This window comes from Marmota marmota, unplaced genomic scaffold, assembly GCF_001458135.2.
Source record: "Marmota marmota marmota unplaced genomic scaffold, marMar, whole genome shotgun sequence".
NCBI classification, from domain to species: Eukaryota; Metazoa; Chordata; class Mammalia; order Rodentia; family Sciuridae; genus Marmota; species Marmota marmota.
The window spans coordinates 5754067-5776026 of record NW_025999891.1 but is presented as its reverse complement, the minus strand read 5'-3'; the positions used below and the strand labels follow the sequence as shown (position 1 = coordinate 5776026).

The 21960-nt window shown below is 35.1% G+C and overlaps 2 protein-coding genes across 10 annotated transcripts in view; one reads left to right on the top strand and one right to left on the bottom strand.

The window, feature by feature from the left end:
- Positions 1-21960, bottom strand: part of Nf1 (neurofibromin 1) — a 245823-nt gene that overhangs the window by 66508 nt on the left and 157355 nt on the right. The window lies entirely within an intron of this gene.
- Positions 7371-10077, top strand: Omg (oligodendrocyte myelin glycoprotein). The gene is made up of 2 exons (XM_015501156.2): positions 7371-7555; positions 8404-10077. The coding sequence occupies exons 1-2, from the start codon at positions 7553-7555 to the stop codon at positions 9727-9729; spliced, it is 1329 nt and encodes a 442-aa protein (XP_015356642.1). The 5' UTR covers positions 7371-7552; the 3' UTR covers positions 9730-10077.

Sequence of the window (21960 nt, the reverse complement as noted above, 5' to 3'; positions counted from 1 at the left end):
AGCTACTTACTGTTCCTGAATAAGCACGATGTTTATCATCATATTGAATTGGTTCTATTCTTTTCTAACTAAAAAGTTTTTTGTGTGTGTTTTTCTAACTTAGCATTTTTAGGGATAATTTACCCAGCAGCTATCAGGAGTTGAAGAATTTCTTGCTATTCTTCGGAATTTTAAATATTTTGGTTATGGTAAATGATGTGTTTATCTTTAATCAAGTCTTTGATATGCCTTGAATCATCATAACCCATAAATTTCACATACAAGGTAGTTAGTTACCTACAGGGCTCTTTCCACATTTTTGTCCTTGTCAACACCTTCCTTCTTGACTGCTTAAAGGATGGGAAATATAGAAAAAGAAAAACTCTTAGATAAAATAGGAGCTGATGACCAGGTCAGAGTTTTGTTTGATTTCTTCGAATACTATAGATAAGTTTTTTCTTTCGGTTCTTTGTACAACAGAAGAAAAGACTACTGACAGCAGCTAGGAAGTTTTGTTTTTTAAAAGAAATTCTCTGCTGGGAAAAACAATTCGTGTTTACTGCATGCCATGTTCCCCTACTGAGGGCAGAGGAAACTAAATGGCCAAATGGTTGTAATCCTTGCTTACTTAGAAGGACGAAATGGAAGCTAATATGAGAAACACAGGAGAGAAGAAAATGCTGGAACAAAGAAAAACTTCAGCAAAAGGTTAAAGAACTGGGATCCAGAAGAAAGAGTTTATTTCATAAAAACAGCAAAGGACAAGGCTCAAGGGAATAAAAGTAGACTGACCGTCATACCACATACCAGTGGTGCTCTTACCAGATCTGCAATAACCAGATTCAGAAACAAGCTAATGACCATCTAATTCAATTCTTTTTGTTTGCTAACTGCTGAGAAAACAGGACCAGGGAGAGCAACAGACTTGCTTAGAAATAGTACCAAAAGCTGAGTTCGCTCCTGATCTAATATTCTTTCCCTCAATCTAGAACCAAAGAACACCCAATTTATTCACTAATATATAAACACACACGTGCACATATATATAAAACAAGTATTCTATTTTGTGATGGTGGAGGTTGTGGGGACACAATGATTCAGACAAGAGTAATCTGAAATTGTTGATATTATCTAATTCTAACCAAAAAGTAAAGTAGCAAAATACATGAGCTATAGTTCTGGCATATGATTAAACAAACAGATCAATGGGGCAGAATCAAAAGCTCAGAAACAGACTTCAAATATCAACAGTGGGAAAAAGTGTTGGGACAATCAGATATTTGGAAAAGACAAAATGGGAGCCACATTTCACACAAAATATGAAATTATTCTCGTAACAAGCAAATAAAGCTGAATTCCTTTATAATCTGGAGGTGGGACAACATTTTCCTAGCTGAGAATCAACTAAAAGCAATAAAAAGAAAAGAAAGATTTACATAGAACTTCTAAAAGTCAAAAAACAAAAGCATTATTAAAAATACTAAAGAAAGATGGCAAATTAGAAAAATAATTGAACTTAAACCAGTATCTCTAAAATTTAAAAAACGTACTAAACATAGAGGTTACAAAACAATAAAAATGTGCAAAATATATAAGAGAGAGTCACAAAAGGCTAGGGGAACACACACACACACATACAATGATACATAACCTCCCTCATAATTAGACAGATGCATTTAAAATTACTCTGACATGCTGCTAACGTATTGGATTGATATGAATGTAAAAGTTCAAAAACACAGTCTATGGTGATTCTATACTGAACTAGTCACCCTGATACACTGCTGGCTGGACTGTAAAATTCTTCTATAGAGAGGATTTTGATAATATACAGGAAAATTCCAAATGTATTCTCTTTCCCTTTTACCCAGCAATCCTACCTCTAATAATCCTTTTAAAAGCATTACTGGCAAACACATGAACTTATTTAAATACAAAGGTATTTTCTTGTGGCATTATTTTGAATAGTAAAAACCTGGAAACAACTTAGACTTGTTCACAAATAGACGAAGGGTTGAATAAGCCATGGTACATTCCCAAATGGAGTACTATGCATTATGAAATGAATGAAACAGATCTCTATGTATTAAGATGGAGAGATCTTGGGGCTGGGGATGTGGCTCAAGCAGTAGCGCGCTCGCCTGGCATGTGTGTGGCCCGGGTTCCATCCTCAGCACCACATACAAAACAAAGATGTTGTGTCCGCTGAAAACTAAAAAATAAATATTAAAATTGTCTCCATCTCTCTCTCTCCCTCTCTCTTTAAAAAAAAAGATGGAGAGATCTTCAAAATAATTATTAAACTGGGAAAAAATGGGCTGGGATTGTGGTTCAGTGGCAGAGCTCTTGCCTAGCAAGTGTGAGGCACTGGGTTCAATTCTCAGCACCACATAAAAATAAACAAAATAAAGGTCCATCACAACTAAAAAAAAATTTTTTTAAAAAGAAGAAACTAAGTTACATAACAGTGTATATGGTATGCAACCTTTCATATAAGGGGGGGATAAGAACATAAAATACACATACACACGTGTTTCTGTACGTTTGTAAAAAGAAATACTGTTAAAAGACAACTAAAAGCTAATAAAAATAGTCACCAATAGGGAAAGGAAAGAAATAGGATGAAGCAGTCAGAGAAGATTTCTGTCAATATTTCTTGTTGCATAATTTTGACTTGAGTGATCCCTAAAAACCCAAACTGAAAAATAAATGAACCGATTATGATTTGAATGTGAGGTGTCCCCCAAAGGCAATGCAAGAAAACTTAGAAGTGAAATGGCTGGGTTATGAGAACTTTAACCCAATCAGAGAATTAATCCCCTGCTAAGGATTAACTATCCAGTGATAGCTGAAGGTAGGCAGGATGTGGTTGGAGAAGGGAGGTTCCCAGAGGTGTGCCTTTGAGGCATATATTTTGTATCTGGAATGTGGAGTCTCTCTCTGGCTCCTGCTGTATTGTTTTGAGTCGTTCCCTCTGTCACACACTTCTGACCTGATGTTCTGCCTCACCTCAGGCCCTAAGGAATGGAGCCAGCCCTCTATGGACCTCTGAAACCATGAGCCCAAAATAAATTTTTCCTCCTCTAATTGTTCTCGTCAGGTCTTTTGGTCACAGCAGCGAAAAAGCTAACTAAAACACTAACTATATATCAAGTTGGTGATATAGAAATATAAAGAAAATAATTAGGGCTGGGTTTGTGGCTCAGTGGTAGAGTGCTCGCTTAGCATGCATGAGGCATTGGGTTTGATCCTCAGCACCACATAAAAATAAAATAACAATATTGTGTCCACCTACAATTGAAAAATAAACATTAAAAAAGAAAGAAAATAATTATTTCAAGTTGCATTAGAACACAAGAATTGAAGCTGGGCATGGTGGTATATGCCTGTAAATCCCAGCAACTCATGAGGCTGAGACTGGAGGATTTCAAATTTGAGGCCAGCCTCACCAACATTAGTTAGATCCTGTTTAAAAAAAAAGAAAATGACTGAAGACATGGTTTAGTGACAAATACCAAAACCCAAAACAACCCACAATTCCTATATGCCATTACTGAAATATATTCCAAGAATGCAGCTACAAAGAAATCTTTAACTTTATTCAATAGTTTGTAATCCAGTTATAGCAGTACTGGTATTATTTTGAAACTACTGTGGGATGATGATAATCAAGCAATTATGTTAATACTGTTAGGAATCATTTATAGGAAATACAGAAGGCAGAAGAACAAATTAAATCCTTCTAAAGAAGCAAACAGATTAATCCAGAATCAAGGACATCTAGAGAACTGAAGGGAAAAAAGGAGTGGGAAAATGGGTGAAGACACTGATGCACTTGGATTTTGATGTGATAATTTCTATTTTGTCAGTCCTTCCATATTTTTTTGTTTTGTTTTTGGTACCAGGGATTGAACCCAGAAGCACTTAACCACTGAGTCACATCCCCAGCATGCCTCCCACCCCTTTTTTTACAAATATTTTTTAGTCGTTATTGGATACAATACCTTTATTTTATTTATTTTTATGTGGTGCTGAGGATCGAACCCAGGGCCTTGCATGTGCTAGGCGAGCGCTCTACCACTGAGCCAAAACCCCAGCCTTCCCCAGCCCTTTTTTATATTTTATTTTGAGACAGGGTCTCACTAAGTTGCTTAGGGCTTGACAAATTGCTGAAGCTGGCCTCAAACTTATGATCCTCCTGCCTTAGCCTCCTAAACTGCTGGGATTACAGGTGTGCACCACCATGCCCAGCTCTTCCAGGCTTTTAAAATACTTCATTGAGTATTCTTGTTTTCAGAAAGAAGTTTAGTCAATATACCTAACTATATTATTGGTTAAGCATCCCTAATCCAAAAATCCAATGCTATGTTCTCACTAAAAGTTTTGGATTTCAGATTTCAGCTTTTAAGATTAGGGATACTTAACTGGTAAAGTGTATGCACATATTAAAAAAATAAAACCCACACACAAAGAAACTCTGAAATCTGAAACACTTCTAGTCCCATGCGTTTCAGATAAGGGATATTCAATCAATCAAAAACAGATAGACCTCTGACTTTTAATTATTTCAGATCAATTTAAGAAATAAAGGAATATTGAAACTACTGATTAACATGAGCTAGCCATTTCCCAGCTGGTGGTCTTTCATATCTTTTGCAAAGTTGGGGTAATATATCCTAGTACACAGAAGAACAAAGAACATGTAAATTAATTTACTGCTTAATATAGAATAGTTGTCCAAATAGATGTAATTTTTTACCTCAGCTGACTCTAAAAATGTAACTTATGTGTTTAAATAGTAATCTAAAATAAGCTGTTAAAAAACAATAAATACTATAAAGAACTATTCTACTTTCAATAATAGTAATATAGAATTATTTTATATCATGAGAATTTCTAAAAGTGTAGGAACATAACACACTGAAATGATCCCCCTTTGAGAATTTCATAGAAATCTCTGAATAAAATGAAACAATAAAGCATGTCCCCAAAGTTGAAATAACACACTGTCACAACGACTGCATTAAAAGTTTATGTTATATGCAGTGAAACCTAATCCTGATACAGACTAAACGTAAATTCATTTGAATCTATTAGTTAATGACACAACATTTCCTTCTTTCAAATGGAAGTACTAGCGAATGGGAGTGGTTAACTCTACTTCCACAGTGATGTAAAATTAAAATGGATAAATTTAAGTGTTTAATGAATTGACCCTTAGTAACATACCTTGCAATGTTATAGTGTATCTACAAACTGAGAGAATTTTAAATGTCAAAAAGCAACCCATTCTCTATTTCCAAAACAATATTGCTGTATGTAGTATTTTTAACACATTTTCTCCCAGTACTGGAGATTGAACCCAGTGAGTATAGCCCTAAGTCCTTTTTTAAAAACAATTTTATTTTGACACAGGGTCTTGTTTAGCTGATCAGACTGGCTTGGAATTTATGATCCTTTTTACCTCAGTATCTTCAATCACTGGGATTACAGACATGTGCCACCGTGCCTGGATTGAACTCAGGGGGCACTCAACCACTGTGCCACATCCCCAGCCCTATTGCATATTTTATTTAGAGACAGGGTCTCACTGAGTTGCTTAGCAGCTCACTGTTGTTGAGGCTGGATTTGAACTTGCGATCCTCCTGCCTCAGCCGCCTTAGCAGCTGGGATTACAGGGTTGTGCCACCATGCCTGGTCAAACCTGTTCATTTTTAAATACTATGACTGATGACTGGTTTCCGAAATCCATAGAAAGAATCTAGGGTCCAAATGAACCCTCAAAATAAAGTGGAAAATAAAGCACCTAATCAATAATAAATTTCTGATGTTGCAGATTAAAATGCAGATACATTTTTAGAAACCTTAATTTTATATTAATTTTTATACTTCTAGAGTATAGTCTCTTTTCTAAGAAAATAAGCTACAAAGTGGGCATAATAGCATATGCCTATAATCTCAGTGACTTGGGAGGCTGAGGCAGGAGGATCATAAGTTCAAGGCCAATCTAAGCAACTAGCCAGACCCTATCTCAAAATAATTTTTAATTAATTAATTTAATTAATTAATTTTTAATATTTGTTGGTTTTCAAATGATGAGAATTTGGCAATGAATATACCATAATTTGCTTTCTTTTCTAAGATAAACTGGACATTCTGGAAATTAGATTTGATTAGATTTCAAATTTAGATTATTATACAATCAATCCACTAAGGGATGGAGTAAAAGCTTTCTTAAATCTAATCTCATTTTAAAACATTCATGTGTTTTCTTTTTCACATACATCATGTAATTTTAAATTTAAAACTGTCTCAGAAAGATAAAATATAAAGTCTTAATAAATCTTCTGAAATTTATACTATTATTATTATTATTATTTATTTTATATCAGAGATTGAACCCAGAAGCACTTAACCACTGATCCATATCCCCAGTCCTTTTAATATTTTTATTTTTTAGACAGGGTCTTGCTAAGTTGCTGAAGCTGGTTTTGAACTTGCAATCCTCCTGCCTCAGCCTCCTGGGCTACTGGAATTACAGGCGTGTATCACTATGTCTGGCAACACTATTATTTCTAAAACATAAAACTAAATGAATGGTCATTCACATAGCACCAAAAATATCTCTGGAGAAAACAACACTTATATTTACTTACTATCCACAGTAAATTTCATGAAGAAAAATATTTAACCCCAAATACACAAAATAGAAAACATTTATTTTTATCATGGGAAATGAAAATTAAAAGCAGAAGGTGTTCATTTTAAGTGCAGCCTACTCTGGGTTTGATTCCCAGCATTGCAAAATAAAAAGCAAAAATAAAATGCCTTGTGTGCATCTTGGGTCAAATGATCCTTTGTATCAGAAAAATAAAGACAAATAATCCTAATTAATTACTTCTGTACCTCCTTAAAAGAGAAGTCGAAACATTTAAGTGGTTGATAAATATGAAAAGCTGATTAAATATAATAATCACCACACTACATCATGGTATCTTAAAAGGTAACATGACAGTTTTATAATTTTAGAAAAGAACACAAAAATGGAGAAATAAAAAAGAGTTAAATCAGTATCTTAGAAATCCATTTACAAGGAAGGTCAAATCTATTTTCCACATTTTTCAATATGTAAAAAGAAAGTAGAGGCATTAAAAAGAAGCACAGTTGACTGTTAATAAGGAAGCTGCTAAAATGTGGAGCCCAAGCTCCACAGATAAATACACAGAAAGGAGGAAAGGCCAGCTCTAATTTACATGAAGTATTCCAATCTATAGCAAATCTGAGATACGTAAGTATGCTCAATGCTATAAATTTTTAAAAAAATTTTTGTCCATTTTGTTGCGTGTGCACCTCTTGAAATAAATTTGAGTCAGCACCAATGACAGCTCTGCAGTCCTCCTATGTGGTACTGATCAGGTGGTTGCAGAGAGAGCTTCAGCTCACAGCAACACAATGCAGCTGAGCAGGCAAGCACAGCCCACAGCCAGAAACGGTTCCGACTCTCCAGAACAAGACGACCTTTAAGCTTCAAGTGTCCCGGCGAAAACGAGATGCTGATGTTGAAGACGACACTATGGTAAGCTGTTATTTAAATCAGTAAGAGATGGACTTCAGAATTTTTTTCCTTTTTCTTTTTTTAAGAAAAAGTCAACATTAGGATTGAATATATATTCAATAGCAAGTGCATGCACGGGGATTTGCTGCAGTATCAGTTGAGGGTTGTCTTTTTAATATGCATTCACTTTGTAAATATACATGTTTTTCCCTGTAGAATTGGTACTGAAATATACAGGGAAAAAAAACACACACACACTTTACAAAATGTGAGGTATGGTGTTGGTCTGGATTTTTCAAGTGCCTTGAAATGTTTTTACAAGGATATGTTTATCCTTAAAAAAATGAAATTTCAAAAATTGTTTAATATCTAAATAAAATCTCATCGTACACACACACACATTCTTACATTACTGCAGAGATTAAAAAACAAAACAACCCCAAAAACCCACACGACAGCCATTTTTTCCCATCTGAATAAGAAAGCATATTATCAAACACAGTAATAGCTTAAGACTTCAACTCTATTTGCAGATAATGCTATTTATCATATTAAGACTTTGAGAAGATGAATATGAAAAAAAGAATGGTAAAAGGAGAGAGAAAATAAAGAAGAAAATGCAGGAAAGAGTGTGTTTGTGGTGGTGTGGGGGGGGGAGTCTCTCTCTCAACCAACATAGCCCCAATTGAAGGATTAGGCATTTGGACTATAAATGAAGGGCAGCTTTGTTAGTTTAATCACTGGAACAATTATAAAAAGACTCAACAACAAGGAGGTTTATTGAAAATTTTGCCTAATGCTAACTGACCCATGCAGATGCCTAAATTGTATTTGCATATTAAAAGAAGGGTGTATCTGTTTGTTTCCAGGCTTTGATGGAATATCAGATATTGAAAATGTCTCCCTGCCTGTTCATCCTCCTGTTTCTCACACCTGGTATTTTATGCATTTGTCCTCTCCACTGTATATGTACAGAGAGACACAGGCATGTGGACTGTTCAGGCAGAAACTTGACTACATTACCATCTGGACTCCAAGAGAACATTATACATTTAAACCTGTCTTATAACCACTTTACTGATCTGCATAACCAGTTAACCCAATATACCAATCTGAGGACACTGGACATTTCAAACAACAGGCTTGAAAGCCTGCCTGCTCAGTTACCTCGGTCTCTCTGGAACATGTCTGCTGCTAACAACAATATTAAACTTCTTGACAAATCTGATACTGCTTATCAGTGGAACCTTAAATATCTGGATGTTTCTAAGAACATGCTGGAAAAGGTTGTCCTCATTAAAAATACATTAAGAAGTCTTGAGGTCCTCAACCTCAGCAGTAACAAACTTTGGACAGTTCCAACCAACATGCCCTCTAAACTACATATTGTGGACCTGTCTAATAATTCCTTGACACAAATCCTTCCAGGAACATTAATAAACCTGACAAACCTCACACATCTTTACCTGCACAACAATAAGTTCACATTCATTCCAGATCAATCTTTTGACCAACTCTTGCAGTTGCAAGAAATAACCCTTCACAATAACAGGTGGTCATGTGACCATAAACAAAACATTACTTACTTACTTAAGTGGATGATGGAAACAAAAGCTCATGTGATAGGAACTCCTTGTTCTAACCAGATATCATCCTTGAAGGAACATAACATATATCCCACACCTTCTGGATTTACCTCAAGTTTATTCACTGTAAGTGGGATGCAAACAGTGGACACCATTAATTCTCTGAGTATGGTAACTCAACCCAAAGTGACCAAAATACCCAAATATCGAACAAAGGAAACAACGTTTGGTGTCACATTAAGCAAAGACACCACCTTTACTAGCACTGATAAGGCTTTGGTGCCCTATCCAGAAGATACATCTACAGAAACCATCAATTCCCATGAAGCAGCAGCTGCAACTCTAACTATTCATCTCCAAGATGGAATGGTTACAAACACAAGCCTCACTAGCTCAGCAAAATCATCCCCAACACCTATGACCCTAAGTATCACTAGTGGCATGCCAAAAAACTTCTCAGAAATGCCTCAACAAAGCACAACCCTTAACTTACGGAGGGAAGAAACAACTGCAAATGTAAAGACTCACTTACCTTCTGTGGCATGTGCTTGGGAAGTAAATGTTTCATTTCTCTTAATGCTCAATGCTATGGTCATGCTGGCTGGCTGAGGGTCGGCATTTTCTTAAAACTAATGAAAGCCTCCTCCCTGATGTACAGTTGGGAAAATATGCCCCTACCTAACCAGTGATTCAAGCTATGTTAAGTATTCAAGAAAGCCAGTCTTACATTTCTGACTCTGATGTAAATGAGTAACTTGTCTTAAATAAAAGAAGTGCACAATGTCTTGGTACTTGCTGCTACTTTTCTGTCTTAAGTAAAACTAATTTTTTTTAATGAGATGTTTTCTTTTTAAGGCTTCGATTTATTGCACAAAATATAAAGCATCTAAACTTTAATATGTATTTTATGTATGTTTACACTGTCAAACATCTGGGAAAAAATAAAAGGTCTATGCTTATAACTGTGTCATTTAGCTTTCTAGACATGTAAACTTTGGTAGAATCAAAATGCCTAATCATTTTTGTTCTCAGGAACCTTGGTAAAGTCTTTAAGGTGAATTGAACTAAGGATTCTGCCACTAAAGTATGAACAGTTAAGCCACAACATTATTTTACACACAAGCCATAATTGTATTAAACCTAAATGATGTCCTGCTTCTGAGGAACTCTTGGCTACTTTACAGATTATATAATGAACAAAAGCTCTTCAAAAGGCTAGAAGACACTAGGCTTTGCATTTTAATAAGGAAAACTTAACTTTGTTCTTGCATTTAAGTATTAAAAACACAATATAATGAAGAGTTTTAGTTTAAGGACATATAAAGGAGTAGTTTAAGTACATATTTAACAGACCATTTACAAAAAAACTTAATATTCACAAAATTAAATCCTACTACTATTGCAAGAGTGCAAAACTTGGACCATTCCGCAGGAGGGACGGGGAAGAAGAAGGGGAAAAGGGGTGGAATTCTCTGGTGCTATAACCAAGTAATAAACACAATAAAGCCATAGACTGAGGACTAGGGCTGGGCATGGGACAGATTTGACACTCTAATCACACTGCATTGGGACTCCATTTAGAAAAAATTGAGAATTTTCTACAAATACAAAAATAAGTTACCTTATGAATTAGTCACAAACACAAGAAATAGCCAAGAATCAGCAAAAGAAGCCCTGAAAGAAGGATAGATTAAAATGCAAGATAGCATAACTGAAATGAATAAGCTTCAAATGAGGTATTTAATTTGTGAAACATAAGGAAGAATCTAATTTCAAGCATTCCTAGAGTTGGACTGAGAGTAAAAAAAGAAGTTTTTAAGCTCCTTCCTAAAAAGTTTTAAAATTCAGATAGTATTCTCTCCTGGTTTAAGAACATTTCTATTCATAGATAAAGAAAAGTAATAACATTCTAATGTGTCCATGCACCACTCTTCTTCCTCTCCTTTTCAAGGAGAAACTTCATGGAAAAATTAGTTAAGCTTCAATAGAACAACTCGTCCCTCATACTACCTAGGACAGTGGCTCTTGAATTATTCTGCCCTATTACCTTAACTGGCTTATCATATTAGGGAGTCTCACCATGAAGACAAGGGCAAGTTATTTGAACAAGTCCCCCAAACTGTTAAAATATATTACCTTTTCAAATGGGTATGCTGTCGTTTCTGTCTTCCAAACACGGATCTAGTACTTTCACTATGCATAACAGAGGCTAATTACTTAGATAATCCCTACTCTACCACAACATGTCTTATTTAAAAAAAGCATGCACCATATTCCACAGGAAGTGGGTTTCTTAGAAGTTACTGTCCTTTATTCTGAGGGTGTCAAGGGTTCAATGTTGTCATAGAATTCCTATGGAGAAAAGTAGTAGGAAGTAAAATTATGGACTATAGTATCAGGATTACCTATGGATTATGTCAATCCTACTAATATGTCTATAAAATGTGGAAGAAAAACTTGGTAAATTTACAAATACCATATATGTCAACTATTCAGACTCTGTGACCTTAGGAAGAAGTATAATCCAGTCTTTAAGAAATTAGATAAAACTTTTCCCTAAGAAAATCAGACATTCATCATCAATGAGAGGGCTCATTATTTGCCCCTATGTACTGTATTACTGGACTCCATAAACATTTCAAAATGCATTAGTTTTCTCATGCCTTAAGCTCATGAGACATAGAGATATATGTATGTATATGTCAATACATATGACTTATGATTGTTCAACTTAGATTTTTCAACTTTACAATAGTGTGATAATGTACCCATACCAATCATTCTGCTTTTCACAATCAGTACAGTATTCAATAAATTACATGAGACATTCATAACTTTATTATAAAATAGGTTTTGTGTTTGATGATTCTGCCCAACTTTAAGTGAGTGCAAGTATTCTATACACACTGAAAGTTAGGCTAAGTTATGATGTTTGGTAGATTAAATGCACTAAATACATTTGTGTGTGTGTGTGTGTGTGTGTGTGTTTTACTGGGAATTGAACCCAGGGCCCTGTACATACAAGGCAAGCACTCTACAAACAAAGCTATAAACCCAGTCCCTAAATGCATTTTTGACTTGTGATATTTTCAACTTACAAAGAGTTTTTCTGGAACCTAATCCCACAGTAAGTTGAATTGTTATGTATAAATATACATCTATCTCCACTCACCTATCCCTGAAATGTGGTTCTATTTCATAAGCCACTGCCACTTCTGGCTATACAACTAACAAATTACTTTACTGCTCTAAGTCAGTTTCCTCATCTATAAAATGGGCTAACATAACATAGTGGTTTCTTTCTCAGTATTAAATGGCATCATTCACACCACCCAATAGGTGCTGTTCAATAATTTTTCATAATGAGGCTATGAAGCAACAGCAAATTCCTTTAAATGACATTAAAAATGTAAAAATGTCAGAATCAACCTAAAATCTTTTATAGTCATTCCTTATAAAATATATTTTAAAAACTAGATAAAGAATGCAAACATGCATTTGCAAACCACCAGCCAATGTTATGCTGTTGAAGAGTAAAGTTTTGGTTTTGTTTTTAAATGGAGAAAATAAGATTTGTTATTAGTTATATTAATTATATTAAAATAAAATTAGTTATTAGTTATATGGACCTTGTTACACATAAATATCCATTTTGGTACAAATGGCACAGTACAAGAGCATCATGAGATTCCCCCAGCCCCTAAAGAGGACAAGCAACAGCAAATCTCAGCTATGTTACTAAGAGTAAATTATTATTATTTTTTTAAAAAGAGAGAGAGAGAGAGAGAGAGAGAGAGAATTTTAATATTTATTTTTCAGTTTTCGGCGGACACAACATCTTTGTTTGTATGTGGTGCTGAGGATTGAACCCGGGCTGCACGAATGCCAGGTGAGTGCACTACCACTTGAGCCACATCCCCAGCCCAATTATTTTTTAATTATTATTATTATTTTTTTTTGGAGGTGCTGGGGATTGAACCCAGGGACTCATGCATGCAAGGCAAGCCCTCTATCAACTGAGCTATATCCCCAGCCCCTGGGGTGTAACTCAGTGGTAGAGGGCTTGCCAAGCACATGAGGCATTGGGTTTGATCCTCAGTACCAAATAAAAATAAATAAAATAAAGGTATTGTGTCCATCTTAAAGAGAGAGAGAGAAGAGAGAATATGAGAATATAAATTATTGATGACCACTAATGGCAGTCTTTTTTTTTTAAATATTGTTAGTTGTAGATGAACACAATGCCTTTATTTATTTATTTTTTTATGTGGTACTAAGGATCAAACCCAGTGCCTCACATGTGCTAGGCAAGCACTCTACCACTCAGTTACAACCCCAGCTCCACTACTGGCAATCTTTTTTTAACATTATTTGGTGAATTCCAGAAAAAAACAGAAGCAACAGATAAAACTGTAAGATAATAAGAAACTAGATAATTATTGGCAAGTGAAATAATTATCCAAGAGATTCCTCAGAATCTCTTTAAATAACTAATGACAAAATAAATAAGGAAATACTTACAGTTTCCTTTTGTGCTGGCAAAAAATTAGAAAATTATGAGAAAACATACAATGCTGCCAGGAGCTCGGTGGTGCACACCTGTAATCCCCATGGCTGAGGCAGAAGGAGTCAAAGTCAGCCTCAGCAACTTAACAAGGCCCTAAGCAACTCAATGAGGCTTTAAGCAGCTCACTGAGACCCTGTCTCTAAATAAAATATAAAAAAGGGCTGAGGATGTGGCTCAATGATTAAGCATGCCTGGATCTGATCCCAGGTACAAAGAGAGAGAGAGAGAGAATATGAATATGAGAATGAATAAGAATATACAATGCCAAGAAACAACATTCACATGAAATATGCAGGACCTAATGGGAAAAAGCTGGAAAACATTACTGAGAGGTATGTATCCAGACTTGATTAAAATGGTAAACTAAGGATTCTTCACTCATTCAATCATTCTCTCTTCACTCCCACCCCCCACCCCCCGTACTAGGGATTGAACCCAGGGCTCTCTACCATTAAGTCACAACCCCAGCCCTTTTTATTTACAGAAAGGGCCTCTCTAAATTGCTGAAGCAGGGCTGGAACTCAGTCTCCTCCTGCCTCAGTCTCCCAAGTCGCCGGGATTATAGGCATGCACTACTGCATGCCACTCTCCATTCTTTCGACTCAATCAAATATTTAGTTGGTACCTAGAGTATAACCAAGGCTAAATACAGAAGACACATCTTGACTGGATATTGTAAAGCTGCAACTATTTCCAACAATCTATGGATTAAATCAATTCTGACAAATATTACAATGAGAATATTTTGGGAAATAAAATATATAAGATTGTTTGGAGAAATACATAAGAAAGAACAGAAAAAGGAAGAAAGAGAGAAGATCTTAGCCTTTCCTAAGAGGAAAACATGCATCAACTACCATAATTAATACAGAGGGTAATAACATAAAAATAGGAAGGGTTTGAGGCTGTAGCTCAGTGCTTGCACAATGCCCTGGGCTTGATCTCCAGTATTACTAAAAAACAAAACAAAAATGACAACAAAAACACAATACAGAAATGATAACACAATCAGAACACAGTACACATAAGAACTCAATATATAATAAGGCTTTGCTCATTAGTTATACAATACCAGCAAATTAGCTCTGTGCCTAGTTCTCAAATTTGGTTAAATTTAGAAAGAACAAAATCAGAAATAAAAAGGAAAAGGAAAGCGTCAATAAATAACTGCTGACAAAAACTGGAAAACAGTCCAGTTGAATGCTCGATTCATGTGATCCACAAACACAGTGGACTATAAAAGATAATATTAACAAGGAAATCATAAAATCGGAAGAATTTTAAAACATTTGTAAATCTGAGTGAAAGGCTTTTTTGGTTTTTAATTAGACAAAGTGAAAAAATTCGCAAATCAGCAGAAGATTTATAAAAAGCCTTCAAATTTCTTTATGCTTTAACAACAAACCTGATAAAAAATATTCAAATAGAGTACCATAAAGGAGATTATTAATGAGGAGTTTATGAAATGGATAAGAATATTAAGATTTACAAGGGATAAATGGACACAAATAGGATGTTTACAAGACAGGGCACAGGGGGTTAATAACTATTATGGGAATACAACTGACCAACTCAACTAAGAAACAATAAAAATGTGATGCCATTTCCTACTACTAAAACAACAGCAATTTTTTTTAAGTAATAGAACGCTAAATTACAGATGGTATAATGAAATGGCCACATTCACATCCTGGTACAATTCTTTTGAGAGCAATCTGTCAAATTAGTCACAACCCCAAATTCAAGAAAAACCACTGCTTTCTTGCTTACTTGCATACACGCTCTGTCTTAGTGCTGGGGACTGAACCCAGGGTCTTGCACATGATAGGCAGGAACTCCACTACTGGAAATGAGCTATATCTCCAGTCCAACAACATATTAGAATTTCTAACAGCAAGGAAAATAGAAACAGTGCCACATATTAACCATCAGGAAACTAAGTAAATGTCAACACTCTAACCTAAATATTATGTAACCAATAATAATAAGTTTTTTTTAAAGATTGAAATGTGGAAACTGCAAATATTAGATAAGCAAAAATTATATGCTATAAACACGCAAGCTATATAACTTTATGAAAACAATAAAAGAAGCTAAGCACCATAGTACATGCCTGTAATTCCAGCTACTCAAGCAACTGAGGAAGGAGAATGGCAAGCTCAGCAACTTAAGCCTCAGCAATATACTGAGATCCTGCCTCAAAATCAAAAAACAAAAAGAGCCAGGAGTGGTGGTGCATGCCTATAATCCCAGGGACTTAGGAGGCTAAGACTGTAGGATCACAAGTTCAAGGTCAGCCTCAGCCTTAGTGAGATCCTGACTCAAAAGAAAAAATGAAAAAGGCTGGGGATGTACCTCAGTGGAGGTTTGACTTGGTGTGTCTGTCTTTAACCCAGGATGCACCTCTGGGTTAAATTCCCAGTACCAAAATAAATAAATAAAACGAGCATTAAATTGGACTATTTTCCAATTTTGAATTTGTGGTAGAGCACACCTAGAATCAATGTCGGTGGAGGAAGGAAAAAGAAAACAACTAGAAGAAATATAACCAGGGCTGGGGATGTGGCTCAAGCGGTAGCGCACTCGCCTGGCATGCGTGCGGCCCAGATTCGATCCTCAGCACCACATAAAAACAAAGAGGTTGTGTCTGCCAAAAAGAAAATAAATATTTAAAAATTCTCTCTCTCTCTCTCTCTCTCCCCCTCCCCTCTCTCTTAAAAAAAAAAAAAGAAAGAAATATAACCAGGGAGGTAGGGGGAAAGTGTTGGAGAGTGATATTGGCCAATTATATTGTTATACAGTCTGCATGTATGAATATGTAACAATAAATCCCTCCATTATGTACAACTATAATGTACTAATAAAAATGAGGAAAAATAGAAAATATATATACCAAAAAGGAAACATAGTATATTAAGTATGTCTTATTACCTGCTTTGTCCTGGAAAAATGGAATGGATCTAAGAAAAAGAACTATTGGGATAATCTGTCCAAGGGATCTAGGATGAGTAGGAAAAAGAGAGAAATGCAAAGGGGCTAGATAATGTGTGAACTGGTAGGTATGGTCAAACAACTAGAAGTTTAAAGACGAGAAATACAAAGAGTCACTAAAAAAAAAATCAGAAATACAAAGGCACAAACAAAATTCTTCAAAGCACACACATACTATATTACTATATTAGCTTAATTTAGCTCTACATGGCCAATTGCAGGCAGGAATCCTTCCCCAACAAATCTTACCAGACAAGTTCTTATAAACAGCAACAAACCAAATCTTCAATAATTTTCCCTATCTCAGATGATGGCTTACTTTATGACTAGACCCTAGCTTCCTTTAATGATACTATTTTAATTTTTTTTAAATACCAGTCCCCGCACATTCTATAGTTCAAAAAAGCAAAACTTATTTCTATCTATCAATTTACCATGCTCTCCCTTGCCACCAGGGTTTCTGAGATTCTGCACGTCCTATGTGCTACACTCTTTTCCCTCTTCTTACCAATATTCATCATTTTAATTTTAGCTTATCTATCGCTCCCTCCCAAGTTTCTTTTTTTGACGGGCTTTATCTGAGCTTATAAATAAAAACAGAATGAAAAAACATAAATCAAAGATGTGACTAGTAGACTTAACAATAACCTAATGAAGACAGACAAAGTCAAACCTCCAAGTCCTTATTCTAGGGTCAGTTTTAGCATCAAAGTCCTGAGAAAGAGATTAAATAAAAGAATGAGGGATTGGGTAGGCTACTATTTGTCAAATAAGAAGCCATGAGCAGTGGAGAGTTATGCTTGAAACAATCTCAGAGAATTAATAATTAATAATTATTAAGCCTGATGACTTGTGAACAATTCAGTACCGTAAATTGTCCAAGGGAAGTCAGTCAGGGAAGTAAAAACATATTACTTCAACGTGTTAATAATGTGTTAAGCAGGTTAGTTTGTTTCACACTTTGAAAACTGTGACAAATGAGGTTTTTAAGAAGCTCAACTTTAAAACATGCCATTTTGGTTCAACAGCCCCCAGTCCATTAAATATATTTAAGAACTAAGGGAGATACATAAGATAAATACACCCATTTATCCCTACTTAGAATTCCTGGCCTGAGATTCTGAATTTACTCAAAGTTACTGATGAGCTTGAAGTATGAAAATGAAACACACATATTGCTTGGTTCTTGTCTGTTCAAAATACATTCTAAACACAAAGAGCATTGTGGTTTAATAGAAACAACATGACAAAAAGTTTTATAGGCGAGGTGGCACATAACTTTAATCCCAACAGCTCCAGAAGCTGAGACAGGAAGATCCCAAGTTCAAAGCCAGCTTCAGCAATAGCGAGGCACTAAGCAACTCAGTGAGACCCTGTCTATAAATAAAATATAAAATAGGGCTGGGGATGTGGCTCAGTGATTGAGTGCCCCTGAGTTCAATCCCTAGTACCAAAAAAAGCACTTTATAACCTATATTCTGTGTTATAATCTCATAAGTGACTGTGTCTTTTGATTAACACACACACACACACATACACACACACACGTGTATATATATTTAAAAATGTATGCCATGGTGTTTTAAGAAGTAGATTAAATCATATAAAATTTGTTCTAATTAGTTATACATGACAGTAGAATTCATTTTGACACAACATAAGTGGAATATAATTTCTCATTCTTCTGGTGGTACATGATGCAGAATCACACAGGTCATGTAGTCATATGTACATAGGGTAATAATGTCATATTCATTCTACTATTGCTCCATAAACATTTTAATGATTACTACTGTTCCCTGTATAAGAGATTCTTGGATAATTAACAAGAGTAGGAACAAAAATGACTGAACCAGGGCTGGGATTGTGGCTCGGTGGTAGAGTGCTTGCCTAGCATGCGTGAGGCACTGGGTTCAATCCTTGATATCACATAAAAATAAATAAATAAAACAAAGGTATTGTATTGTGTCCATCTACAATTAATATATATATTTTTAAATGACTGAACCCATATGATACAATTTCCCATGTATCTGCCCTCTTGAATTGTGCTTCAAATAACTGACTTTTTATTTAAAAGATCTGTTATTTATTTACCCCATGACAAATATGATTTGTTAACAATAAAAAATAAGATATTTGAATATTTGCATGAATATTACAAGGCCAAGGATCAATTAATCTGATGAAATACTCATACCAGGAAACATAGCTTTTCCACTTTGTGTACTCTGGTTGCCCATAGTCACATTACAGTTTAAACAAACTGAGTGAACTCTGCGACTGAGGGAGTTTAAACGTCTGTTAAATGCTTGCCTCGACAGAAAAGAAACAAAGATTTAATGGCTTTTCATCAAGAAAGAAAGGGGAAAAAACCCAAAAGCATGTAAGGGGGAAAAGGATGCCATATACCATAGTAACCACTGAAAAAGCCCTCAACTGCTAACCAAAGCCTCAGCTACCATTATCATATCTGAGATGTTATATAGTATTAAGAGTATCTGGCACATAGCCACAGGCATCTACCCATTTTATTACTTAGACTTTATCTATTCCGTTGTATTTCCTCATACCAATGACAAATAAAGAAAGCAAATAACTGTCTAAAAATAATTTCATCTATTTTATAGGATATTTCAACAAGTATGGCTTTTCTACTATGATCACATCAAATCCTTCTTGCTTAATGTCATACTTTCATGAAATACTATGAGTCTTTTGTTCTGACTGTAAATTCTATAAGAAAGCTGCAGATTATTAGATATAAACTTAGAGACATTTGAAAGCCCAAGTTTCTGTAAGACATATCCAAATTAATTGAAAGTCTGGGGATGTGACTCAATGGTAGAGTACTTGTTTAATATGTGTGAGCCTTGGGTTCAATTCCCAGTACCACAAAACAAAAAAGTTACATTAAATCAAAGAATCAAGGAGTCACTTGAAACTAGTAAAATATCTATATTCATGTATTAACTATAAGATGACTGTAAATTGACTTTAACTTTGAACATAAATAATAATACTCCTAAACTGCTTACTAGTTTGTCAAAAGAAATCATGGTGACTAGTCATATTTTTATTTCAATGATATCAGCATTACTGAAAATGTTCTGGGGCCTTTTTCAAATACCACTTAGAACCAGTTTGTAATTACACCAAGAAAAACCCCTCATTTTAAGCAGGGTATGGTGGTGCATGCCTGTAATCCCAGCAACTATCAAGGCTGAGGCAGGAGGATCACAAATTTGCAGCCAGCTTCAGCAATTTACCAAGACCTTGTTTCAAAATTTTAAAAGGCTGGGGATGTAGCTCATTGGTAGAGAGTCTTATCAATTCCCTACAATACTGCGTAAAACCAAAAGAAAACAAAAACCTTCCACATGAAAACCAAATCAAACCAAAACAAAGAAACAGTATTACTAAACTTGGTGTTTTGTTTACCTAAATGCTTTCAACTTTGAAAATTTTCTTACCACATTCTAAAATAATGTGCTTCAGACTTTGGCAGCACTTCCAAAACATTATTTCTCTAAAATGATGTACTGAAAGATAGCATGGTTTGAAGTAAGTATATCGCCTCCCCCTGTGACTATTCTGTAGGAAATAACATTCATTTGGATGTATTTATTCTTTATTTTAATATTTAATTTTTTAGTTGCAGTTGGACACAACAACTTTATTTATTTATTTATTTATTTATTCATTCATTTATTTTTATGTGGTGCTGAGGATCGAACCTAGGGCCTTGCACATACTAGGCTAGCTCTCTACTGCTGAGCCACAACCCCAGCCCGGATGTATTTATTCTTACATACTTATTTTAGAAGTTTTCCAGATGTTTAAAATAATCAAGCCTTGTAGATATCTCTCAGGATTATTTTCTTTCAAGGATTACATACTTACCTAAAAGAGGTGAACCACAGTTGGTTCAAAAAAATAACTGTTTTGGGGAGTGGTGGTGCATGTCTGTAACCCTGGCAGCTCCAGAGGCAACAGGTAGATCCCAAATTCAAAGCCAGCCCCAGCAACAGTGAGGCGCTAAGCAACTCAGTGAAACCCTGTCTCTAAATAAAATATAAAATTGGGCTGCGGATGTGGCTCAGTGGTTGAGTGCCCCTGAGTTCAATCCCCAGCTCTGTTTTTATAAAGCAGTAGATGGACTGCAATCACTAACCATCTTTTTTTGTATGTGTCCAGTCATAATCCTCGATTCTTTAGTATGTAACAAACACTAAATCATCTTTGTTTAACAAAGCGAAGCCTTGTTTCATTAACACCCAAAGCTACTGTACTTCTTTACGTAAACCAAGAATCACAGAAAACAAAGCCATTCAATAAATCTTTTGGCTCAATTCTAATCACTAGAATGAAATCCAGTATCCTTTATTCAAACTACAATCATCTGTGTCTATAATTAAAACTGGTAATTAGCTTCTATAAAAAAAATTTACTTTTAATCCTATCAATGAATGGTTACAAATACAATAATAATTTAAACCTAGATTCATTTATTAAATGTTGTATGAAATGCCACATATATTCTGCTAGATTTTCTGTGTACCCAGATAAAGGCATGTAAGATCTAGGAGCTAAAAGTCCAATGTGTAAACAGAAAAAATATATTTGAATGTGGCCATGTTATTTACTAATTAATGGTGGTTCACACCTATAATCCTCGCAGCTTGGGAGGCTGAGGCAGGAGGATCTAGAGTTCAAAGTCAGACTCAGCAACTTAGCAAGACCCTGTCTCAAAATAAAAAATAAAAAGGGCTGAGGATGTGGCTTAGTGGTTAAGCACCCCTGGGTTCAATCCGAGGTATCAAAAAACCAATAAACTTACTCTGGTTTAGTAGAGGAGGGATTTAATCAAAATTTGTCTACATAGATCTAATACCAAGTATTGGGTAAGGATGTAGAGAAATTAGATGTGGAGAAACTTTTAGATGTGAAGAAACTTTTATATGTGGAAAAACTTTTATACTGCCATTGTGAAAGTACAGACATGACCACTTTAGAAAACAGCGTGATAGTTCTTTAGAGGTAAAACTTTGAATTACTATATGTCCCAGAAATTCCCCTCTTAGATACATCTAAAAAAATGAAAATATAGGTTCACATAGAAATTAATACACAAATATTTATAGTAGCACTATTCATAATAGCCAAAATATGGAAGCAATTTCAAGAGAAAGATGAATATACAAATAAAATGTGGTATACCCATACAGTGGAATATTACTGAGCTATAAAAAAAAATGGAAGTTCTGGGGCTGGAGCTCAGC